The sequence below is a fragment of the Pezoporus flaviventris genome, unplaced genomic scaffold (assembly GCF_033815535.1).
Source record: "Pezoporus flaviventris isolate CSIRO_AGI_PZ_B2104156 unplaced genomic scaffold, CSIRO_AGI_Pfla_v1 ptg000031l, whole genome shotgun sequence".
In the NCBI taxonomy this organism is placed as follows: Eukaryota; Metazoa; Chordata; class Aves; order Psittaciformes; family Psittacidae; genus Pezoporus; species Pezoporus flaviventris.
Window position 1 is genome coordinate 43,031,522 of NW_026892579.1, and position 27,138 is coordinate 43,058,659.

The 27,138-nt window shown below is 36.8% G+C and overlaps 1 protein-coding gene across 4 annotated transcripts in view; it reads right to left on the reverse strand.

Moving 5' to 3' along the window:
- The window catches only part of NBAS (NBAS subunit of NRZ tethering complex), a 184,039-nt gene that overhangs the window by 120,113 nt on the left and 36,788 nt on the right, over window positions 1-27,138 (reverse strand). For all 4 annotated transcript variants that reach the window (XM_061460839.1, XM_061460840.1, XM_061460838.1 and 1 more), the window contains exons 22-31: window positions 17,352-17,435; window positions 16,652-16,805; window positions 15,066-15,251; window positions 13,645-13,818; window positions 12,579-12,712; window positions 11,781-11,843; window positions 11,101-11,223; window positions 9,355-9,457; window positions 6,801-7,024; window positions 2,282-2,394 (exon numbers count right to left, since the gene is read on the reverse strand). In XM_061460839.1, the coding sequence (XP_061316823.1) occupies window positions 2,282-2,394; window positions 6,801-7,024; window positions 9,355-9,457; window positions 11,101-11,223; window positions 11,781-11,843; window positions 12,579-12,712; window positions 13,645-13,818; window positions 15,066-15,251; window positions 16,652-16,805; window positions 17,352-17,435 (1,358 nt within the window). The remainder of the gene's footprint in view (window positions 1-2,281; window positions 2,395-6,800; window positions 7,025-9,354; window positions 9,458-11,100; window positions 11,224-11,780; window positions 11,844-12,578; window positions 12,713-13,644; window positions 13,819-15,065; window positions 15,252-16,651; window positions 16,806-17,351; window positions 17,436-27,138) is intronic.

Below are 27,138 nucleotides of genomic sequence, written 5' to 3' on the forward strand. Positions count from 1 at the left end.
AAGACATTAATGTCTGCATAGGGGATGAACTCTGCATTAGCAAATTGGGCTTAAAACATGATATCAGGCCTCCCAAAAAGGGCGAAGAAGCAATCACATAATGCAAATTCTATTAATAAATTCTGTAAAGCAAATTAGATTAAAACCAATTAAGAACAGAGGAGCAGGGAAAGGCTACACATTTATGTTCATACTCAATATTCTATCTCACACATATACGTATACAGCAGCAAAATGTTTTCATTCACTGTTTGCACAAGCAAGGATTTTTTTTTTTAAATAGCTAATGTAACCAAAAGTAATCTGTAGTAATACAATGGGTCAAACACTTTCAGTAAAGGTGGACTTTTCTTCACCTCTTATGTTAATAAGGAGTCTCCAAAACAGATTTTATTAAAATATATTGTAATAATAGTTCACAACCTTAACTGCTGAATTTGATAAAACATAAAGGGATGAAGCTCTACAAAAAACTAAATATAAAAGTGCAAATTTGTCTTCTGCTAAATCTTACTGTTGGAATAACTGATCCTTAATGGTATTTTAATGATATTCTAGCAAAGTAACTGACCGTTTGAAGGTTTTCATTAAAACTTTAAAACAGAATGTTAATCTTGCAAGATTAATTCAATTTACATGAAAGATACTGAAGAAAGGATAAGCCAGGATCATTAACGAATTTACAGGTATGATTTCACATATTCTAATTAGTCTAGATCAGCCTTATTACACATACTGTTAATACACAATTATGTTTCCACTTTTTTTAAATGATATCTTCATCTCCACACCAAAAAAGATGAAGAAAATGTGTGCACTCTTCTACAGGATGAATAAGCTGACTAAAAATATTTTTTACCTAGGAGTCAACTGCAATATTGCAGGTTCTAGAAGCCAGACTTAACTGACAAATGTTAAGATTTCTGAATATATCATATGAGCATCAGCCTACTTTTAAGTAATACTTCGGATTAAAAGAGAAGAGGAAGAGAAAACCTAAGTAAAGTAACAATAGACACCAAGAACATGCTTTGTTTTCTATAGACCCAGCTGTGCTTTCTATAAATCCCGGTATTTCTCTGAAGAACACCAGAAGTAAAACAGGACCATCATAATGTTTCATTGGTACTCAGTGCTCTCGTCAGCCTTTTCAAGAACTTTCAGTATCAGGGTTTGTGCATTTTCACATAGTTGCTGACATGCTGCAGATTCAAGCTTCACTGTACCCGTGCAGCCCATGGAGGACCCCAAAGCAAAGCACGGGGATGCTCAAAAGAGCCTGCGACGAGACAACGTGTGATGAACTGACCACAACTCCCACTCCCCTTCCCCCTGCACAGCTGGGGAGAAGGAGATAAAGAGCTTGGGAGTGAAGTTGGGCCTGGGAAGAAGGCAGAGGTGGGGGGAAGGTATTTTTTTAAATATTTATTTTCAATTTCTCATTATCCTACTCTAATTTGACTGGCAATAATCCCCTCCCCCCCCCCCCCCCCAAAAAAAAAGTATTTTGGGGAGTTTGTTTTGCCTATGACAGTAACTGGTGAGTGATCCCCCCCATCCTTATCTCAACTCACGAGCCTTTCATTCTATTTTCTGCCCCCCCTCCTCAGCTGAGGGGGGGACTGATAGAAAGTCCCTGATGGGCAGTTGGAATCCAGCCAGGGTCAACCCACAACCTGTAGCAATGAACTCTGTTACTTTGGCACAATCTATAAGCAATAAAATATGATGCAATATATTCAATTTTCCCCTTTATCTCATTATTCATAATCATCTTTTATTTTCAACTTCTGTCCAACAACTTTCCATATCACTGGACTGAGAGCTCCAAAATAGATTTAAAGTTTTCAACAAGTCACAGAAGGAACACCTTGCAAAAGTGCACTTCCAGTGTTTTATATACTTCAAAACCAAACAGCCCAGTGGAGACATGAGAACTGCCTACAAATGAACTACCTCTCTCCCACCCATTATTTTAAAGCTCAGCAGCAGATGAGATGGTGCAGATTATTTTGCAAATAAAAGCTGAGCTCAAGCTACTTCTGGTGAGGTCAGTTGGAGCTTCAGCTACTCAGTACTCTAAAAAGTCCTGCTTAAACTAAGTCCCAGAACACAGATTCTATATGCAGACACTTTTATAATCTCACATCAACTGAACAATGCTTTTAAACAATCGTTTTTTGGTATGTGCATGCAACATTCACACAGCAGTAAACTAGCTGCCACACATACGTATGCCTGTGATTCAACTAATCATATGAAGAATAAAAATATGCAGTACCTTGTAGTGGTAACATTTTCACACCAAATTCTTCTAGGTAGCCAAGAGCACGAATGAGATCTAGCTCCTCCTGAATAGCACTTGGACAGTCTACAATAAGTTGCAGACAGCACCTAAATAAGAAAGAAAATATTTTTTTTCAAAAAGCTGTTGAATAAACTTGAATTGTGGAGGGGCAATGGGGGGCAGGGAAAGCAGTAGTTTATTGTGCTTAAGAATTGCCAAAAAACTCACTAGTCCTGTAACACATACTGTAAGTGTCTGGGACTGTATCTCTGTTATGGCTTGCTAAACATTGTAACAAAATTCTAGTCTTGGACCACCACAGACTTCAACACCTACTTATGATAACAACATTACCTAAACCCTCTTGGATTTAGGCCTGCAATAAATTTAATGAAAGACACTGAAAACATGTACTTAAATACATAATCACTTAAAAAATTATTACTCTTCTAATCATTGCATTTTGGTGTTGCCACATACAAGAACATAAAAGCAAAAATCTAAGAATTTAATTGAAAATGAAATGTTAGAGCCGTTGTTACATATTGTTTTCTCAAGTAGGTTCACAAATGGAAAGAAAGATTTAAAAAACCCAACAAAACAAACCACAGAACTGTTCTGAAGATGAATTAATGCATACAATTACTAACGTTTTAAATACTTCAAAATCATATGTGTTATGAATATTATATTGACGTAATCAGCTTTTAGATTACTGTTTAAAATAAAACACCCATTCTGGTACAGTGTGCTCATATGCAGATTTATTAATACATGTTTTAAAAAAAGTCCACATGCAAAACAGGCTCAGATTTCAAAAGCCTCATTCACCATGCACATTAAATCAGGAAAATATATTATTTGTGCAATTTGTCATATGGCTTTTAGCTCTACATGTTTATTAAGAAATAGACATGTTTACATCAAAAATACAATTGTATGTGAGCTATATTCCCATCTGAACATTTTTTAGGAGCACTCAGAAACACTTCAGGGTAGAGGTTAAAACAGGAGTGAAAAGAAAGAGAGCTAGCTAAAGAGAAGATAAATATGTTTTGCCTAAAACAACTCAAACAGGAAGGCTAACAGGAGATAACTGTGATAATCAGTAATGGAAATTAGTTAACATGAAACAACTGTCTGAAGAAAAATCAGAGAAGGAGCAAAACACCTTACTAAATGGAATAAACACACAGTGAACATTTATAACAAGTATTCAAGCTATCATCTGCGTATTTTGAGGAATCAACATAAAACCGGAAGATAAATTTGACCCTTATGGTAAATTAAAAACAATACTTTTATATTTCCAGAGCCTGCTAGTGGAAAAGACTCTCAATAGAAGACTGAAGAAAAAGAAAAGTAAATAAACCCTAATTTTATGATGACATTAAATCAGGTTTTCATACTGATTACAGAGTAACAGAATCATAGAATAGTTTCGGTTGGAAGGTTTAAAGGTGATCTAATCCAACTGTCCCCTGCAATGAGCAGGGATATCTTCAACCAAAGCAGGCTGTGTGCGTTTCGGATGGGAGAGAGGAACAATCTTAAGCGGATTAGAGAGAAGCAAACAACGCTTCTTCAGTAATTTTCTAGTTAAGTTATGGAGAATATAAATGTCACTCAAGGCAAACTGTAAAATTGCTCTTCCTTTAATCCCTAATGTAAAATACATGATTTTTCAATCCACAGAACTTCACAATAACAATATTTTATTGACAAAAATGTCTTAATTTGAAAAAGGCTAATTTATTACAAACAGTTTGACTGTATTACTGTAGTCACTACTCAAAATGTTAACATGTATGTACATACTATTATGGGTCAAGATGGATTTGTGTCTTCAGGGGAAAAAAATAATCTTTTTTTCTGTAATTAACAGATAAGTATACTCATGTCTAAGTGAAAGCAGTACTTTATAAAGATATGTGGATGTGGATGAAGTGCTCCACAGACAGATAGGAAAAGCCTCACGCTCACAGGCCCTTGTTCTCATGGGTGACTTCAACCACCCTGACAGCTGTTGGAAGGACAGTACGGCCCGGCAAAAGCAATCCAGGAGGTTCTTCGATTGTGTAGAAGACAACTTCCTTCTGCAAGTAATAGAGGAGCTGACAAGGAGAGGTGCCATGCTTGACCTCATGCTCACCGACAGGGAAGGGCTCGTTGGAAATGTGATGCTGCAGGGCAGCCTTGGATGCAGCGATCATGAGATGCTCGAATTTGAGATCCTCAGGACAGTGAGAAGAGCGTGCAGCAAGCTCACTGCCCTGGACTTCAAAAGAGCAGACTTTGGCCTCTTCAGGAACCTGCTTAGGAAGGTTCCATGGGATATAGCCCTAGAGGGCAGGGGGCCCAAGACTGTTGGTTGATATTCAAGGATCGCCTGCTGCAAGCTCAGGAGTGTTGCATCCCAACTAGAAGGAAGTGCAGCAGGAGGGCTGGGAGACCTCCTTGGATGGATAAGGAGCTGCTGAGGAAAATTCAGTTGAAAAAAGAGGCTTATAATAAGTAGTGGAAGCAAGGACAGGCAGCCTGGGAAGAGTACAGGGATGTTGTCTGGGAAGCTAGGGACCAAGTTAGGAAAGCTAAGACACAGTTAGAATTAAACTTAGCTAGAGGTATTAAAGATAACAGGAAGGGATTCTACAAGTACATAGCAAATAAAAAACAAAACAGACTAGAGAGAATGTAGGCCCCCTCAAGAAGCTCTCGGGAGAAATAGCTACACAGGATTTGGAGAAGGCTGAGGTTCTGAATGAATTCTTTGCCTCAGTCTTCACTGGCAAAGGCTCTGACTGCACCACCCAAGTCCTGGAAGGCAGATGCACGGACTGTGAGAATGAAGACCTTGCACCCACTGTAGGAGAGGATCTGGTTCGAGACCATCTTAAAAATCTGAACGTGCACAAGTCCATGGGTCCTGATGAGATCCATCCGCAGGTCCTGAACGAGCTGGCAGATGAAGTTGCGAAGCCGCTGACCATCATATTTGAGCAATCATGGCAGTCAGGTGAAGTTCCCGATGACTGGAAAAAGGGAAATATAACCCCCATTTTCAAGAAGGGGAAAATGGATGACCTGGAGAGCTACAGACCACTCAATGTCACCTCTGTGCCTGGCAAAATCTTGGAGCAGATTCTCCTGGAAGGCATGCTAAGGCACATGAAAATCAACAAGGTGCTTGGTGACAGCCAGCATGGCTTCACTAAGGGGAAATCCTGCCTGACCAATTTGGTGGCCTTCTATGGTGGGGCTACAGAACTGATGGACAGGGGTAGAGCAGTTGATGTCATCTACCTGGACTTGTGTAAAGCGTTCGACACTGTCCCACACAACATCCTTGTGTCTAAATTGGAGAGACATCAATTTGATGATGGGATGCTGGAGAGGGACTCTTCATTAGAGACTGCAGTGACAGGACAAGGGGTAACGGGTTAAAACTTAAACAGGGGAAGTTTAGGTTGGATGTAAGGAGGAAATTCTTTCCTGTTAGGGTGGTGAGGCACTGGAATAGGTTGCCCAGGGAGGTTGTGAATGCTCCATCCCTGGCAGTGTTCAAGTCCAGGTTGGACGAGGCCTTGGGTGATATGATTTATCGTAGGGTGTCCCTGCCCACGGCAGGGGGTTGGAACTAGATGATCTTAAGGTCCTTTCCAACCCTAAGGATTCTATGATTCTATGTGTCTTCCTCTGTAGTTGACACAAGTATTTCTGTCTGATTATGAGATTTTGCTGGGGGGCGGGGGGGGGTTGATTTGTAGTGTTTGCTTGGGGGCAGGAAGGGAGTTATGTCTTAAGAAAAAAGGAAAAGCCATTTGTATTAACAAAACAATACCAGTGAAACAACATATTCTCAGAATAAAAGGAAAAGGCTGGAAATATTAAGACATCTCTATTTTAAATATTTAAGATAAGCCAAGGCACCAATCTTCTACATAGGTAATACCCCATTATTTCTCCTATCTGCATCTAAATTGTAAAAGAATATACTTCCGTATCTAAATCTACACAAGAATGAATATCCATCTCACCCACACACCGCAACCTCCAAGGCTGCTCTATGCCTGAATTCCTTTCTCAAGAATTATTTGGCTTATTTCTTAATGTAACAAAGAGAGACAGACAGCCTCAAATGAACTCCCAGAATCGGGAAAGACCAAAGTAAGAAAAGAAATTAAACAATCAGCAAAATGCTATTTTCTATTGTTATAGTAACTAGGGCCACAATTGTGGTTCAGTGCTCTAAAGTGGAAAAGGTTCAAATGCCACACATAAAAAGCTTCTTATCCACAAAGACTTACATGTTTCTTCTTCTTTAACCTGAATTCTGTAGCAGATCATTCAAAAAACTCCTACAGAAGCCAAAGATACTGTTTTCATTTACCATGTAATTTTACATGAAGAGAAATAAATCCAGGTCAGATTCACCCCTTCTTACAGGGAAAAGAAAATCCAAGTTTCAATTAAAGGAGCAATATATATTTATGTATGATAATGGTAAATATACCTTGCCAAATCCATACAGCTATCAGTCAAACTTGTTGAAGAATTGAAATATTCTCTGCTAGCAGCCAAAACTAGTTCAACACTTTTTGCATAGCTGACTCGGTACTGTGGCTTCCCTTTTGATGAACTTGGTAGATCCACTGACCAAATACTGCAATGCATCATTTGCCCAGCCAAGTGGATATTGTCTATACTGCTTGAGCATAAAAGACTTTCCGTGAATATCTAAAAGAAAGAACAATAATTCAGTAATCTGCAGCAGCAGCTTCAGATAAACTTACTGCATTATATGGAACCAACCGCTTTGAATAAAAAGGATCTTTGAAATCAAAAGAATATATATAGTCTAAGCAGAAAATGTAACTTTTACAAGGAGAGTATTCCCACTATTTCTTTCAGCAAAGCTGAAATTAACTAGTAGCTGGTTACTTCCACTTCCTGAAGAAACTTATTAGCTGCCTTTTTACAGTATGACTTTGAGATCAGATATTATTTATATCTACATTCTGAAGTGTTAATAGGATGTAAGAATTTGAAAAGGCAGCTCAGTACTAGCACTCTAAAACCAACAATATATGAGAAGAAATTCTGTATCCCTGAAGAACCTAAAATATTCAGAACTGAGCATGTAAGAAACTAAAAAGCATTTTAAGTTTCAGTCAAGACTGTCTTCAAAGAATGCATAATAATATAATGTTGTATCTGCCACTAAAGACCTGTTAATTTTCAGGTCAAAGTTTTGCCCAGTTTTAGACACTCAAAATTCTCTCTATTCCTTTCAAATTTTGTTGGGATTTTTTGGTGTAAGGGTTTTTGTGCGGGTTTTTTTAAATTTATTTTTTAATTCTGTTTTATTTCACCTCACTCAGTATTGTCCTACTGAAGAACAACATACACATTTAACCACTTCAGGAAACAGTGCAGCTGCAACAACATGGCCTTTAATGAAGGTTTTAAATTTCGTAACAAATTAAATTGGATCAATGAATCATAGAAAAGCCCAGGCTGGAAGGGACATCTAGATCATCTGGTCCAGCTTCTGGGAAAGAAGGCATTGATCCAATCACATCTTCAAACTGAAGTATTTTTCCACTAGGAGGAACCTCTCCAAGTCACCTCAAGTACTGGAAAGGAACAGAGTTGACAGTGCTTATTTAAAAAAAAAAAAAAAAAAAATCATATGATTGGATCATCTTCACTGTCACAACATAATAATCCTCAAGGAGCACTGAAAGATGCAAAGCATGATAGCTGATCCTTCTTCCTTAAAGGCCACATACATAAAATTTACCCTTCTCAGAATTTATGGACATGAAGTCCTTCTTCAAGAGAACAGGAATCACTCTGCATGCAAGCAGATTTTGAGTAAGCATACTAAAAAAGATCCCATAACAAACATCACATGGGACTGCAAATCCCTACTGCCTCATCAATTTCCCAATTTTGAGGTTATCAAAGCATAACTGTGTACAACAGCACTACATTTCAAAGCATTCCTAGACCATTTCATCAAAATCCTTTGCTGTGAGTTGGCTTTGGGTTTCTTTAATCACGTAGTACAGAGGTTAGAAAACAATTTAATATTACTAAAAAAAAAAAAAAAAAAAATCAGAGCAAAGCAAATATTATTTTTGAGCGCTCTATTAAGTTTTCTACATGCACTTAAAAAAAACGCACCTAGTACACTAACGCATAGCCTATCACAAAACCATGAACCTCAAATAAACTGCAGTTCTCTTTGAGCAACTTCAAATTGTACAGCTACAGAGAGTGACTCTCTTTATGTGTAGGTTGGATAGCATTACTTTTTCCCCTTAGTTTTTTTCTAATTTGCTCTCAGAACTTCTCCCAAGAGCTAATCAGAGTGGTAGCCATAAGCAATTAAATCTGCAAACTATAATAAAACACTCTCAAACTTCTGACTATTTAAACACAGACTGTAGTGGATATGGCACTGTTTCTATAATAAACTGGAATATATTTATGTGAAAATGTAGATAAACAATCCATGTCACAGCAAGCGACACATCCAGATCAGTTTAATAGCTGTCCTTCGCAAGTATTAATTACATAAGTTTGGGGTTTATGCACATGCAGGATTATTTTTTTTTCTTTCAATGAAATTAGATATCTCCCATTGTTTTATTTCAACTACAAGCAGTAAAGTCCATAATCCTATAATGACCTTGGCTAACATTACCAACTAGAACTTCATGTTTCAAAACTACTCAACTTGATCACATTTAGCTAAAAATTTCTTTATTTTTACGTGTTTATTACTAAACACATGTACATAGAATTATGAAGTCTCAAGAGGATGACTCAATTTTAAAAAAGATGAACTGCAGTAAAAGATAGAGAGGACATCTATTAGAAGGGCTTTTGATGAAATGAGTTCACACCGAAGTTTCTGAGTTGAATGAAAGTATCTTAAAAGAGTAGAAAAAAAAAGCAACAGAACACATGAAAACATATTTATATTTGTGAGCAACAATATGAAGTGAGAATCTGTACCTTACCTGGGACATAAATTGGTAAGAAAATATAAAACTTACCTCATAACAAGAATCTGAATGTAAGCATGTATACACTTTTTGCTGCATGTCCAACATGTCCTGGAGCAATTCCTTCCAGTGTGTCTCACTGACTGATGGTTGCCTGCAAGCATTTTAAAAATTAAATATTCTCTTCCTCAATGAATTTAAAGAAAAGAAGTAGAGAACACTACAGTTCCATCACAAAAATTACAAGTTTCCCAAACACTGTTTCAATCTTTAACTGGACTTTTAACCAGAAGTGATTTAAAGACAGAACGCTTTTAATAAAAATTAATGTTAAAACAGTGGGATAACATTATTTGATGACAGAAATGCAGTACCCAAAGTGCTTTTTCCGATTGTTTTTTGTGGAACAAGAATGGGATTTAAGCAATCTTTCTCAAGATCCCCCAAGTAGGTTTTGATAATTTCCAGTAATACCTCAGAAAGTTGTAAGTGCTGTCTTCCTGCTGATCCAAGAACAGCTGGGTAAAACCAAATTTGTAACAGCAACTAAGAATCATTAAAGTCCTGTTCATTGTACGAAATCTCAAAGGACTAATCAATTGCATGCAATCACAGGAGAATGGATCTGCAAGTTTATTATGCTTTTTAAATTAGGAATGTATTCAGATTCTTGACCCTCTGGATCCATGGATCTCTGTTCATCCACAAAGCTTTCTATACAACTTAATGTACTCTATAAAAATTTTTACTAGTAAAAACACTAAGGAACTTTTTTGACATTACCTTGAACCTTTCAGATTTAAGAAAAAGACTTTTTTTAAGCTGCAAAAGCTAGTCCAGCTAGTAGTGATTTTCTCATGTGGCTAATAGTGATTTTCTCATGTTTCATTTCAGCAAAAATCATTTCTCTACAAAAAGTGAAAAATCAACATTGTCCCTACAGGGGCATTGACTTGACCTTTAAAAAAAAACAAAACCAAACAAACAAACAAAAAAAAAAAAACCACCAAAAACAGCAACGACAAAAAAAAAAAAAAAACACTAATTTTTTTAGAAGTCTTAAAAAGCTTTTGGCATATCCAAGCTAAGAACTACTCAACCACCACTGACAAAATGTTGTGCATATTTACTTTAAATAGAAAAAAAACACCACACACAGTGACAGCTCTTTTTCCCAGGGTTCAATCTTTGTATCTGCTTATGCCAAGAACCATGTAATAATTCATCTACAGTTGGAAGGCAAGTTAAATGAAATAGTAGTTAAACAGAAAAATTCAAAAATTATACTGGAAATATAAGCTGTAGAGTCAATACATAAAACCAATAAATTATCCTATTACAAGAGCTTCTGAGAAAACACAAAAAATAAAAAAAGCATTATTTTACAAATCCTACACTCTCAATAAAATTAAACATGTCTTTAAAGGACCTCATTTCATAGTATCATAGCATATATCGGGTTGGAAGGGACCTTCAAAGGTCATCTATCTCAACTTTTACTGTTCATCATCTTGCAGTATTTTGCAGCCAATATGCATTTTAGGCTTGTTTACCTGAACACAAATTTACTGAAACTGAAAAAAGTTTAAAGCAAGACAGAGATTTTTGGACATGGTGAACACAGCCAAAACACTAATCATGTTAATCATCAGTTTAAACAAACGTGTTTTATGTACACCATGCTCAGTTTGAACATCGTAGTTCCCTACTGCAACAGGCAGCTATACCCTCCAAGGTTAAGTACTGTTATGTTACTGCCCTTTCCCCCTAAACACCCATTCCCCTTTGAATACTAACTTGCGACCTGTGTGCCTTGTCAGCCTAATCATCAGCTTCCGTGCCTCCTCCACGTTGTTCTTTGTGTCTTTCACAAAGGAAACAGGTTTCTGAAGTCCATGTTTCTCCAACAGCTCTGACACGCTGTAAATGAACAATCAACCTTTTTGAATCCTGCACAGTTGTACAACTACCATGGCAGCAGCCATCTTAAAGCTGTTTCTGACAATGTACTGCAAATGTAAACAGTCTCTGTAAAGTCTGTAATAGTACAGATTAGCCAGAGTAAAATCATTTACTCAAAAAAAATTAATAGTATAGAATAAATGTGTATCCCCAATAACCTGATCAGGTATCTTCACAGCTTTTAGTTTTTGATCACTCAAAGCATTAGAGAGTATCAAGATCAAACCAAATTCCCTGGGCAACCTTCTTCTGCCTAACAAATAACCCAAAAGACACAAACAAACAAAACACAGAACCCCTCACTTTAAGAAAAAATTCTGTGCAGTTTTATAATATTCAGATAGCTCAAACCATCCAAAATTTCTAAGTTCTGAATACAAAAACTTACAGATTAGCTTGTCGAGAGCACTAAACACATGATAAATATTCTTGCTGCTTTCCTGTCATAAAAAAGTTCTTCAGTATGCTGGTGACTTCTGTAACAATATACTATTTATTTTAGCAAAATTACATACCTAAGAATTCGCTCCAGTTCATCTACATCATCATGAAGAGTGTTAGTTTTATCTGTTTCAGGCCTGCAAAGATATTGTACAATTAATATTTTTTTTAATATTTATATCCATACTTCTTGTCATTTCTTCATGCAATTCATATTACATAAAGATAAGCTGTTTGAAACATTCCTTTATGAAAATCAAATACATGTTTGCATGAAAATATTAAAACTGTTTGCTTCCTATTGGAAGTACAGCTAAAATTGAGAAGGTCCCCCGGTCTCCCAAAAACACAGCTTTTCCTTCTTCCTCATTTTTCTCAGGTTCTCTCCTTCCTATGTGTAAAAGGTACTAGGAGAATAGTTAAAATCTCCTCCTCACGCTTTCACTTTCTCAAGAGTTATTCACCTTTCATATAGATCTTCTATACAGAGACATCTTTCACAGGGCCATGTTGCTGCTTACAAACCAACTGCAAGATGACAGTAACTGTAACAGGACCAACAAGACCAGTAACACAGCACTAACACTTGGTTGCAACTCACCAGGCAATAAATCTCAGAAACTAATACAAAAGCCCTGGTCTAGGCTGCTATTTTAAACCATGCAATCATGCTTTGTTTCATTATCTGGTAGAGCACATACACAGCACAATCATATGTATATACAGATGACCACAGCAACTCAGACAGGAAGAGAATATTCCAGCAATATTATCTACCCTTTAGTGATTTAAAAACAATTTTTAAAGCATTCATTCACAACTATATTTAGTGTATCCAAAATATTTAGAAATAACAAGCTGAAAATCTTTACCCATATCCTCTTTGAGGAAGGCATTCCAAAATATCATAACAGAGAGCGAGCTGGTCATCTCGGTCGCTACTATAAATACATTCCAATGCTGTAATCATAAGCTGGTCTTGATCAGGGATAATTTTTTGCTGACACTAACAGGAAAAGGAAGCATATTATTTTTAGTTTTCTGTTTCTATTTCAACAGTTTATTCTGAACTTAAAAAGATGTGAACTCCAAGTAAATAAATTGTCTCTAGTTGTAATTAGAGTGTTTCTTGATAATCCTTAGTTAAGTATCTGTTGAAGGTACAACCTGAAACATAACTCAGGTATTGCAGACACTGAAAGGACAGTGGTACATCATTATACGCATTTTGAATTTGAGAGGTGGAGAAGGTGCAAGACAAAAGAAGGGAACTGCTGCAAACACTTGTCAGATTTATTTAATGCATACAACAGTATTGATATACATAAAATAACTATGGTTTTTTGCTTCACTGGTTGATTTCTGCCCATACACTTAGAATATTCTTATGTAGTATATGTAAGCTTATGTGCCCTAGAATAATTATTTAAACTGAAGAAGCAGCATGAAACACTCAACCCTTACTCACTGAACTCTTGGCCCTATCCTAATGGCCCTCATTTTATTCCTTACATTTGCTGGGGAAAGGAGAAGGAGGGAATAACTTTAAATCTACTAGTAAAATTCCTTAGGGAAAAAAGTGAGGTCATGAAACTTTCAGATCCATTTTTTAAAAAGCAAGTATGCCAGGAATTTACTTTAAACACATTACCAGAAATTACCACAGAGAAGAATCTTTACAATAATTTGTTTTACTAGTTCACGATCACAATTACATTAGTTTGACAATCTCATCAGACAGTTTAGCAGCATTGTAACTTATGCTGCAACACTTTTTAATTAATGTTTTCTAAAACATAACAAATCCTGGGTCCAAGAGAAGGGAAAGATTGGAGACAAATCCCATTTAGAAGATGAGCCAACCCTATTTATGAATTCACCTCTCCAGGACAAGAATTTCTAAAGAAACCAGTAGAATCATGAGAGCTCTATACTTACAGCAGGTTTTGAATTCTGAAATATCTTTAGAGGTAGAGTCAGATCTTCCTTTGCTAATGTTACTAAATAGTCTTTAAAAAGTGAATTTGCAAGACCAGGGGACCGATTTTCACAACGGTGGAGAAAAGGGATCATCCACTGATAAACATTCTTCACATATTTTTCCTCAGAAGACTGGAAAGCACAATGTGTTACAGAAAAGAGAAAAAAAAAAGCAAGTTCAGCTTCATTGTCCAAAACAAACAACAAAAAACAGAAAGAATATATTTTCATCAATATAATTGAAACAGTATCTTCACCTGTCACAAACAGCTGAAGTCTGACATTTACCACTGTTGCACGCATCACTACATTATGAAGCACTGAAACAATCAGTCATCTTTCTGATACCCAATGGCTTGGGGAAACCAAGCAGTAAAGTAAGGAGTAAAGCTCACTACATGAGGAAAGCCTAGCTGTCTTCCTCCTGAAGAATTAGTCAAAGATTGGCTTGCATTCACATCAGAGTAGCATTATTTGCAGTAGGCCAGAATGGAAGACCTAAAACAACTGGTAAGTGGTTACATACATCCTAGCAAAATTTAGAAACTTCTGAGTATTCTCTGGTGCTTCCTCATTCTTCAACTGAATTTCAGACCTCTGATCAATCTCCGGCTATTTTTCAGATTTTCCAAGAAATGCACTGAAATGCAATGCACAGGCTGAATACAAAGAAGAAAATCACACATATGCTACAGAGGCAAATACTAGGATTTCTGCCAATATTTAAAGACACCAAAAAACATCCAAGACAAGCATTCAATGTTCTGGTATCTGCAGTATCATCAACAGCTACACTGAAGAACCTTTAGAAAGGGTCAATGAAAATGCAATATACAACTTTCAAAAGACTAGATTTGTTAATGCTTAACTCTGTGCCTAGGACAAAAAACAAACACACATCACAATAAAAAAGGCACAGTAAAAGTGTTGAATTCTTGCTGAATTAAAAGTTTTTCATCAGAAACATATCAGCCACTAGTGGCATCTTTATATAGAATCATAGAATAGTTAGGGTTGGAAAGGAATCTTAGAATCAGAGAATAGTTAGGGTTGCAAAGGACCTTAACATCATCTAGTTCCAAACCCCCTCCACGGGCAGAGACACCTCACACTAAACTATGTCGCCCAAGGCTCTATCCAACCTGGCCTTGAACACCACCAGGGATAAAGCATTCACAACTTCCCCGAGCAACCCATTCCAGTGCCTCACCACCCTTACAGTAAAGAACATATATCCAATCTAAACTTCCCCTATTTAAGTTTTAACCTGTTACCTCTTGTCCTATGACTACAGTCCCTAAATATATAAACATACGTAGGATCCAGGGTAACCCAAATTACTGGAAATCAAGATATACCGATTTATTCAAAATACTTACATTCTTCATCAACAGTCTCAGCTTTTCAATGTCTTTCATCTCTACAAGTTCCTTCAAAGTTAAGGTTCGATCACCATCAGTCTCATACACTGCCGTCTCAAGAGTGATCAGGTTGTCACAAAGCACCTGCAGACCAGGAATATTCCTCTCCATGCCAAGACGAACAAGGGACAGAGCACAGTCCACCTGAAGAAAAAAAACAAACAAACAAACAAAACCCCTCCCCCAAAAAACCCTCTGCTGTGCAATTGTTCACCAAAGAAAAAAACTGAAGTCCAATCTTTGCCCTGTGTGGGCGTCTATTTTTTTTTCTCCTTGTTCCTTTTGCTAATAGGCAGTTCTAAGTTCCCAGAAGTTTTATGAAATGTATATTCCTAAGTAGACTGCTCTTCTCAGCTTTATAAAGACCAAATAAAATGTTTAATCTTAGTGGATAATGTCATTATAGGCTTTTGACCCACATGTATCCTATTGATGTTTGTAAATTAGGAGAATACTATTCTTTCTGGAGATCACACACAGATCACCTCATCTCACTGCACTGAAAATGAAGGATTGTTTTAAACTAAGAAAATCAGATAACTGACTGAAGTTATGAATAGTTCTGCATGTAATGTGACTTCCCTACCCAACCATGAATTAATAATTTTAATTGTTGTCTTTTATTTCACAGAAGATAATGACAGTCTTTCTCCCTGGTGACTGAAGGCACCTTTATATGAAAGGTTTAGATTTCAAAGAACACAATATTGGCTACGTACCTAGTGAGGCAGACTTAATTCTGGAAGAGTAGAATGCAATTTCATTTGTATTTTAGTAACTTAACTGATCCTTGGAAGTTGCTTTTATTTCCATACCTACTGATAGGCTGTTAAGATCACAGGGAAATATGATTAAAGAGCCTCGGAGGACTGCAAACTTGAAGAATAAAAGAATTTGCCCATCAGAACTAACTCACAATGATACTTCCAGTCAATCTCCTTTTATGCAGCTAAATTGGTCTGAGAAGCAGTAACATACTGGAGCACATCAGTGATAAGCTCTATTCTTACTTGCAATGCTTATCTTTACTACACAGTGTTTCCAAAACTTTTAAAATATGAAGAAAATAAAGCAGAAATAAGCTGTATGGTAGTCCCATGACAGTACTACATATTGGCATATGACAGTAAAACAACTGCCACATACCTATATACATATGACACAGTATCATGTGAAAGATAATAAAACATGTCTCCCAATACTCTCTGCACAACATTCCCTCAGTTACAAACAAAAGTGTAATGGTAAACATTTTTATGGACCTACAGAAGCACTACTGTCAGCTACTGTAGTCAAGTAAAAGAGAATGTACCGGCTTCCTATTCATTCCTACGGATCAATTATTTGGCTGAGCAAACTTTAGAACAAGCATAAGTACACTGCAAATGAAAAGCCAAATACTTCACAAGGCACACTGAGGATTGAGAAACAGTGTGTACTAGTGAGGGAAAAACGTCCCATTAATACTTGTTAAGACAGGATTCTGTTGAAGAAGGCTGATCAGCCTGAGGCAGCCATCATCATTTCCTTACTGATTTTCTCACCTGCATCGAGTATTTTTCAATTTCCTGTGCTCTGCTCAAATACCAGTCAGTAACAAGATCTACTGAAAGGTCAGCAGTCCTGTACTTCAGTAACTCAGGCTGTGTTTCATACAGAAGTTCACCTTCATCTTGTGAAGTTGGTTCAACAGTCATCCTTTAAAAAAAAAAAAAAACCCAGATGTCTATGTATACATTTTCTCACATTCTTTTTTTACATCAGTGTTTCCCTAAAAATTCTGGCTGTTTTTAAAAGAAAAAAAGCCCAAAAGATACAATTAACCTACTATCACACCAATAATCTGATGAGACTCAAATGCCAATCACAGTGTTAATTTTTATCTGCAAAGTAACCAGAAAGAGATTCCAAACATGAGACGGATCATGAAAAAAAAGAATCTACTAAAGACACAGATATGCCCAACTTCTACTTTTCACCTGTTTCTCACACAGCGAAAAGCAGTTCCATGATCCATTAATGCTGCTATGATAATATTACGGCTGACAAGTAATAAAATAAATACATCATGATTTCCAGAAGTAACCTCCCTCTCCCACTCACATACATTTGCGAAAGTCACTCCTCGCATAATCCCGCTGAATATACTGGGTATTTCCCGCATTTTAAGAATTAATAAGTCAATTCTTTATCTGACACGTAAATAAATATAGAAAAAACTTTTTGCTTTTTCTATATACTTACCTGCATTCTGCTTTTTCACACCAGTCCTCCTCACGATGTTTCTGCTCATTCCAAGGAAGAATTTTCAATGTCCCCTTCTTGTAACTGGTATAACAGGAAAGGGAAGCTTCAGACAATATTTTAATCAATGAAATACAAAGCATCCACAAGTATTTCACTGAATTCATAATAAGCAATCCTTTAAGATTTACCACTTCTTAATGCAGATTTGCAAGCGTGATTTCGCCTGTATATTACCTCTACAAACACATATTCTACCTATACCACTGAAGAGCTAGTAAAGAAACTAATAAGTTTATTTTCTTACTGACCATACCTTGAAAAAAACAAAAAACAAACAAACAAACAAACAAAAAAAAAACAAAAAAACCCCACAACAAATCCACTACAGGCTGTAAGAATTTTTATCACTTTGCAGTATGTGTTTTGACTTCATATACCGTCATGGAAGACTGAAATGAGTAAAAACCTCTGATCTTCACATCTTAAAAAAAACCATACAATTCTTCAAATGTCAGCACAATCCTTGTACTGAAACGAAACAAGATATGCCCTGCTGTACTGATCTTCTTAATGAAGTTTAATGAGGTTTTCTGATGACGAACTTCCACAGTGCAACATTCTCTGAACACTGAGGTTGCAGACAAAAAAAATATCTGTTTAAAATGAAGATTAAGAACACCATGGCCTATTACCAGAATTAGTTATGGCTTTCTGTTGTAGGCTAGCTGTTTAAACAGCATGAAAACCTGAGAAATCCATGTCAAGCTACGCAGAAAAAAGTACAGGGAAGAAAACAGCCACATAGATTCTGATATTTGTAGAAATAAGAAACAAACCACATACAAAGTAAGGACCATTAAAGTTTCAGCATACTAGAGCAATAAGCTGTTTTAAGTCTCATTCATTTTCTCTTGACCTTGATAATAAACGGCAAGAGGAATACTACACGGACAATCCCTATTCATAAATTAACAGCCAATACAATCTTCTCATCCCTTGACGGCAGCACTGTAAATCAGTGGAGTGAGAGAGTTGAAGTGTCAAAGAACAGGAAAGTCAAGGAGTCATTAATGCTCCCTTCCAAAATATAAAATCAAGACAGCACAGTAGGTCTTTATCCTTTAACCATCAATAATGCTCTCCTTTTCTATGCTCTGTAGCACATAAAACTGGACAAAATTTTATTGCCCAAGGCAATTTTTTTTCATAGTGCATTTTTTGCATTCACTCCCCAGTAGGCTTGAGAAGACATTTCAGGGGGATTGTTTGTTCAGCTGTTTTAGCCGAATTTTGTTTCAGGAGGTGTCTGTTCATGGCTCTCTCAAGTAAGAGCGTCCCAGCTGAATAAGTCTTCCCATATAACCTCAAAACCACTAGAGAAACTTCTGGGAAAGTTGCTTGGTTTGGCTGTTCCTTTATTGGTTGGCTTTGTTGTTACTGAGAGAAATAAGTCATGTAAAATAGTAAGGAAATAGGTTTTTAATAGATATTTAAACTTCAATACTTTCCTTTTTTGGATAACAAATTACTGAAAGAGAAAATCCCTAGAAATAAGCAAAGACAGCAGAAGTTTCAAACACAAATTTAAAGCTGCCCATGAATGTATATGCAATCTGAATGGCCCAAGACATTCCAAAACTCACACTCAGTCTCCTAATGCTACTAGTCTCCTTTGCTGCCAAATGCTACATTGCACATGTCCTTCTTAAGCTGCCACATCCTGCATACTTGCCATAGACATCACAAAGTTACATTCCGGAATTACAACTTTAGTTAAGAATTTCTTTCTTAACAGATTCAGTAGCATAACAGGCTTATAATTCAAGTTGACAAAACTTGCAACTTTTCTTAACTGATGTGCATGATCAGCGTAAACTACATGTTTCTTCCCTCCACTTAATATTAACATGGTTGAACCATTTTCCTGACCCTGATAAACAATTACTGGAGACTAAACAGTTTTATTTTTATGCAAGCAAGAGTTATCCACCCAGCCTAAAATCAAAAGACACTAGATGAACTGAAAGTCAACAAACTGATGCTATCACCTATCTGGCCCTTCCCTCTTTCTCCCCAACTCATTTCAGAAAAAAAACCTGTATTTTCATCTCCACATCTAAAAGTAGGCATTTTCTTCCCTTTCTTGTAGAAAAACAAAAAAAAAAAAAAAAAACCAAAAAAAACCTAAACAAACAACCCCCCACACACACACAAAAAAAAAATCAACCAAAAAAAGGGTTTGTCTTTAAATTCAAATTGCTTCAAATATTTTCTAAAAATGCATTTTAAAATAGAAACCTTTTCAATTAACAGAAGTCATGGATTAACTTCTCCAACACCCCATTATGGGTTTTATATATATATATATATATATTTATATATATATCTTCAACTAGAAGTTTATTGCTCAAAAACTGCTTGTTGAAAAAGATCTCTCTCAGTTGGAGTTCCTAGGCTTTGCTCTCTTTGACAGTTACTTTGCTTCCCCCTTTCTCCTCACTGCCAAAATCCATTAAGGTAGGAAGCAACATGCAACTATGCCTCCCTCTGCCTACCCTAGGTACAACAGAAAAAAGTTGGAAACTAGAGAGACAATCAATGTGAATAACCAAAGGTAAGAAGTGTGTGATCATCCTGTCCTGGGCTCACACAGGTTCACATCCCCTCTGTAAACGCCAGAGGAGACTGAAGAATACTTAAAGAAAGAAAACAATCAATACACTAAGATTGATATCAAGTTGTCAATTTTTTTTTCATTTCACTTACATAGCAAATTGCATTTCCTTGTTTTTACTTCCTGCAACACCACAAGCACTGATGAGATCAGCAGAGCAACATTTAAGGTAAACAGCCAATACTCTTCTACAGCATATGCAGCTAAGCTGTTAACTATTCGCTGCACAACACAGACGATAAAACACCACATATTTGGAATGAAGAATGAAAGAACTCTTGGAATAAAGTGTCATGAAACTCTACTATGTCTAGAAAATATCTAGTTAAGGAAGATTTGAGCCACATATCATAGACACTTGAGAACTTTCAGGTAGAAGTTGCAATGTGCTTGCCTATACCTATTTTTTTGCCTTGGCTCCTCCTGTTGTCCATTTGCCTTCTGGCCAATCTACCAAGACCAGTGTCATCTTTCAGCACAAGATTCTGCAGGAATGAAATTTACAGGTGTCCACACACATCAATTCAAGATTCTTTTTAAAGTATTTTCCACTCTGGCTCAATTTGTCATTTTGAAAGTATTCAGTTCACCATAGGAATAAACTGGGAGAAGCATTTTAGGTTCTTAAAGCTCTCACAAAGAGTCAGAGCAGCACTCAGTAACTATCTATCTCCTCTAAATTCTAAAAGAAAGCAACATCAAAAAAAAGATACCACTGAAAAATATCTCATCCCTGAGAAATCAGCAATTATGAAAAGTCAATTGAAACAGATATATTTCTTGCTGAGCAAAAAATCATGAGTTCACACAAAAAAACTCCAGCAAAACCCAGACCACTCAGAGCTGACTGCTAAGTTCATTCACATTCTCAGCAATACTAAGAAAAATTCGTAACTCCCTCCTGTCTCCATGCCTTTCTCATTCTTAAGAGTTTAGAAAAATAATATTTGAATTCAAATACAAGGAATGGAATAAACCAATTTCAACACCAGCATAGGCTGGAAGATCCTTGTACCTGAGTCCTTTATAAAGTCAAGAAAATTATTAAAATGCTGTATTTATCTCCCCATTTATTACAAGGGTTTTTCTTAACTGATACTTATGGTTTAGCACAGATTTATTTTTCCCTCAGATTTCCATTATCAGTAACTCCAGTGACTCATGCAGGAACAGAGAGCAGCAAAACTTTAGAAAAGTGGCTGTTAAAATTGTAGCAAATCAGTTGAGAAGGATTTTAGGCATCAAAACACCACTGCAGTCTGCAAACTCAGAAACGCAGCTGAGACAGAGAAGAAAGACAGAGACATGAACACATATATGCAGGGCTTCCATTTTTCTATCATGCTTTTGTTTACAACAAGCAGCAAATCCTGCGGAACTGGGGCACATCTGAACCATGACATACACCCGTGCACACAGTGCATCAGCCTACCTGGGCTGGAATTGGTGAATGCTGCAGGCATGGGTAGCTTGCCCTATGTGCAACATACACTCTATGCTTCCGCATTCAGAATTCACTAGTGCCTGTGCTTATACTGCACAACTTTGTAGTTTTGTTGTAGAAACAGAAATCCCACAGAGGTCAGAGACACGTGCAGGTTAAGCCTGCATGAAATTCCAGATCTGGGGAGAGATCACTGTCATCACTAAGGCAGACTGCCTTCTTTTCCTATTTAAAGAAACTATCAGCTGTGCCATACTGTAACTCTACATAAATATTAGCTGGCTTTAGCTGGTGTGTGTGTGGTGTATTTTTTTTTTCCATATTTTTTTCTGAGGCACTGCTTCTCCCTCGCTTTAACTTTCTCTGCCTTTTCAGCAGTAGAATAAATATGACTGGAGCCCAGTAAATTGACAAATTGCAGAGATATTCAACTCCATTTCTTCAAAAAGAGCTGGCTTTTCCTGTATTGCTGTTTTCATCCTATTGTTTATATTGGCTTGGCAATTCTTCCCATTCTTTTATTTGACAAAAGAGGTCCACGCTATTGTCGTTTCCCTATCCTACCAACCGCATTTATTCAAACCTGTAGATTATTTTTCTCTCCAAGGACAGGCTTTCAAAAAGAAAGGTCTAATTCAGTTTTCAGGTCAGAGTCCCATTCTTTCTATTATCAATAGCAAAGGCATGTTGGGTTTTTTTTTTCCTCCAAGCAAGTCTGTCTCAAAGACTCATCTAGTTGAGCATGAGAATTTTTTTTTTAAATCTTTTCCTTTATAAACGTGTGCACATCAAATCCAGACTCCAAAGCAGTTTGGCAGTTGGGCAGTTTGCCCCAACACATCAATGAAACAGTATCTTTTTGCTGAAAGCCAGGCACTTTTAAGAGTAAGTTTTGCTTTTTTTTTTTTTCTAAAAATATTTTGAGAGTAGGTGAATCTTTGCTTTTTTTTTTTTTTAATCACATCATCAGCAAAAATGTTATGAACAACTCTGCATTTGAAAACTTGTGTGTCACATACTGGAATAGTTCTGAACATAACGCATTTAAGTAAGGCACCAAGTATTGATCTGCTAGAGGTGACAAAGCTATATATGAAAGATATAAAAATGAAGTAGCATTTCCATCAATGGTTTTGTTATCCAGTCAATGCTTTTGAAGAATGTGCTTGATTCCAATTTTATTATATTTATTTTCAAAATTATTTCAAATTTAATTTGGTGATAAGAGGAATATAAAAGCCTGAGATTCAAATATTCTTTCACCCCTGCTGACACTTGCACACTTACCAGAATTTATATCTATATTTTACTATAGGTACACTGTAAATTATTTTAGATTTCACCTTCAAATCAGCACTTCCATAATTCCACTACATAGAGATACGGAGGCATGAAAAGTAGCCTATATTTAATACACAGACATATATATATGCAGGATGTGCAAGAGAAGTTTTTTAATTTAATCCAGAAACTCATTCATCCAAAGTCTGTATCTTCTCAAACAGCAATGGGGAAATCATTTCCCATTTCTTTTGCTCTGCAATTGTTACAGCTCTGGAATCGTTTTACTATGTCACAATTATTCTAGAACTGAGGATGAAATATAATAAGAAATGCATCCCAGATATTTAGTCTTAAACACCCATGTATTGCATTCTTCATACTGCATGAAAACATTCTTTTCTACCATTACATTAGTTTAGTAGTGAATTATTAAATGCAACTATATAACTGATTGCGTGTATTTGATATTGAATAGCTGGAAACCTATGTGATATAGAAGTAGTGGGCAGAGAGTGTAGTTCTTTATTTTCCAGGAATATCCACAGCCATGTAACAAATTAATCAAGACTGAAGTACAGCTGGTGCCTAAAACAGTGCAGAAAACACCACGCATTTTGGGAAAACTGATCTGCATAAACTAGTGGAAAAAGTACCCCAGCTGCTTCTGGCTGCCACTGGAAACCACCCTTCAGAATTCCTGCTCTGCTCATTGTCGTGACAGGTCCTTTGAACCAACTTTGTCACCAGAGGAGAAAAGTTACATCTGAATTCACATAAACAAATGAAGCTATGTTTTAACGATGTGTTTAATCTTTAACAGAATGTGGGGAGACAGGAACTATTTTTTTTTCCTAAAACAACCTAGACTGAATAATCTAAACATGAGAAAAGTCAACCACCACTACACAACTGCAGTGTATAAGCTCACCATGTTTCGTATTTTTTCCCTTGATGTATACAACTAAAGTTGTGAGGCAATAGCTTTCACAAAATCAAACTGGACTATTTTAAAGACACAGCTGAACACTGAGTAAGATAAAAGCTGTCATGATACAGTGAAAATAGTCCTTCAGAACTGTACATTTATAAAGTGTAATGAATGCTCATGAAAGAAATTTTGTTCTAAACCCCGTAAAAAGATAACAAACAAATAAGACAATGACAGCAATACACTTTCCTGAGAAGATCTGGGAAGGCAACTCAAGGACTGTTTTCTAGACAATGCAGGCAAAAGACAGGACAAATCAGGCAGGAAGAAGCCAGAGAAGGGGAAAATCTTAGTGCTCTGTGGATAAACAGCACAGGCACAGTTCAGCTCACATGCTATAGGAAGGTATGCAAAGGCTGCAACTGGCCTGTCTGGAACCTTCTCTATGCTAACAACACATGCAGCTCTCAGCCTTAAAAGTGCTCCAATCCCCAGTCACCCTGGTGGCTCTCTGCTGAGCTCACTCCAGTTTAATGAAGCCTTTCCTGTACTGGGAGCCAGTATTCTAGATGCAGTTGAACCAGTGCAATAGTCTGATTACTCAACCTCCTGGCTGTTCATGCAGGACGTGCCGCTGGCCTTCCCTGTTGGCTTATGTCCTCCTTGTGCCCACCAGGACCTCCAGGTCCTTTTCAGCAGAGCTGCTTTATGGTCAGTCAGTCAGTCTCCAGCCTCTATTATAGCAAGTTTCTTGAGCTGCAGGAACAGGACTTTGCATCTGTCCTTGAAATCCCCAAGGCTTTTGCTGGCCCATTCTTCCTTTCTGCCTGCCTAGGTCCCCCTAAATGACAGTTCAGTTACAGCATAGCAGCTTCTTTATAACCTCCCTCCTGCCTTACTGACAGCTCCCTAATAGCCTGAAGTTCTCATTCTCCTCTTCAAAAACTCCTCATGACTAATAACTCAGTAGTTTTGCCAGCTCAGTTTCTGCAGTAGATTTCTGACTGCAGTGAGCTGCTCCTGCAGCTTTCCCAGATTCCCATTTATACCAATTTGCAGGAGAGTTTTTCTTCCTCCAAACCACTGCTTCAACTTTTACACGGACCACAAGAACCTTCCCCGCTTTTACCAAGTCAATCCAGACAGGAATACGGGTGTCACGACAAGTTAATCTTTCCCTCAAAAGTTATTTCTTCTACTTCATAGTAGGTAAGATCTGAGGTTTTGGCTTGACTTGGGTTTTTTTCCTCCAAACACATCCTCAAAATAATAAGCACATTGATCCCTCTACCTCTAAACTGTTTTTCTTCTTTCCCATAGTGCAAAGGAAAGGAAGTGCATATAAAACTTATGCCCTTCCTATTTATTTCATTGTAATACTATGCAAATGAATTCAAACAAAAAAAAAAAAGAACTGATCACCAGATTATTTTAACATAAACATTTCTGAACATCACCAAAAAAAAAAAGGCAGTTCAGTTTTAGAAGAGAACATAATATTAAAAAAAAAAATGAGGACTATATATAACACAGTTCCTCAGACATTCAGTCATCAAACCTATCTACATACACATACTGAGAAGAGATAAAGCTTTAAGAGCTTTATTGAAACTGCAGTGCCACAGGCAATAACTAAAAACCTAGTTCAGAAGAAGATATCATTATGAAAAGGCAGAGTTAACTGCTTATGAACCTCTTAAGTGTGTAGTATTTATCTGTTCATACATCAGAGTCAACTACATGGAAATTTTCAGGTTTTAAAAGCTTTACGAAGTTTTCAGAAAATATTTCGATTCCCACCCCAAGTTCATCAGGCAAATGGAGTACATCCACACTCTCCAGTAAAAATTCACTTTCAGCCATGACTGAAAACCAATATTTGAGAAAGAAAAGTTAAGGAATAAAAAAGCAGAAACATGTAAAACGTAGTAAAAATCTTCTCTCTAATGTACCAACTAGTGTAATGTGCAATATAGCAGACTTATGGTTGTTGGGGGAACCATACACTTGAATTTCCCTACCATCTGTGAGTTTAACATGTGAGCAGTAATGTTACAATATAGCAGTTGAATGTAGTTACAAGGGAAAGAAAATTAAAAGAAAAGGCAATATACTCTGGTTATGTATTTATAATGGTGGTAAAGCATTATTTTCCCCCCGAGATTACCTTTAAAAAAACCTGAGGGCAACAGTCTCAACTATAGACTAAGAACACTAGATGTAACTATTAAAATAGAAAGAGCTATCATCTCCTTTGAATACCTAAACTTTTACCACTTTCACTCTAGCTGTCTTAAGAGATGAAGTCTGTGCATCTGATGCATTGTTGGGAAGAAGCATTAATCCAAATGACTAAGAGACAGCAAAGATTCAGGAGGCATCATTATAAAATCAGCTAAAAAATAATATGAAAAGAAGTAGGAAAACATCACAATCACAATTCTGGAAAAACACATTACTGAGTAACGTCAAGTCTATCACAATACCAATTTGAAGCCCACAGGCATGTAGAGCCACCAATGCATCTTAGTATTTCAGATTCCTTCTTAATTCTGGGAGCTGCTGAGCTCATAAAACTCCCAGTCCTTTTCAAGAGCCTCATGAATACATAAATCCTCTGCTCAGACATTGCAAACCTCCTCTTGAACAGTTCTGAGAGTGACCACTTAAGATGCTAGGCTACAAAACATGTGCCAAAACTGAGAAACAAAAGGATATCCACCACTTGACACTTTTCACAAGCTGATACAGGGAAAAAAATATCTATATATTTCCTAACAATCCGGCCCAGAAGACAGAAAAAAGAAAGTCCTTTTACTTCCCCTTTTGTTATGCCAACTCTTCCTTGACTGATAAGACCTTACAATTTTTGTGACACTGGTCTCTAAATGCCATCCTGATGGAAATGGCATGTGCCAGTAACAAGAAAAACAAATGCTTTATGCCTATATATTGCACTAGCAAAACACACATTTGTCTCAGTAGGTACTTCAAAATTACTCTCTGCAGCTGAACTGCAGGCTACAGACCAAAGGTAATGGCAGTTACAAAGCAATCTTTACAAAAACATAGGTAATGAAATTCTTCAAATACAGCACTTTCATGTGCATTCATGTGGGTGGTGGTGTACAGTAAGCAACTGTTTCAACGCTTTTTCCTTGGCAATAGCTAGACATGCCAATTTGTCACCTATTCAATGTATAGACAAGGCAGCACCTGCTATACAATCTTGAGCTTCTCCTCAGCCAGATTCCCCTATAGATGGGGGAACTGTGAGAACAGTGTTCTGTGGTGAAATTCCATAAGGGTAGGTGTCACCTCAGAAAGCTCCAGTTGGAAACCAACATAATTATTATTTAAAGTGCTCCATATACACAGACACAACATGGTCAATTCCCACCGCTACTTCATTCTACACACACAGGGCCACATATGAAGACCTAAAACACAAACT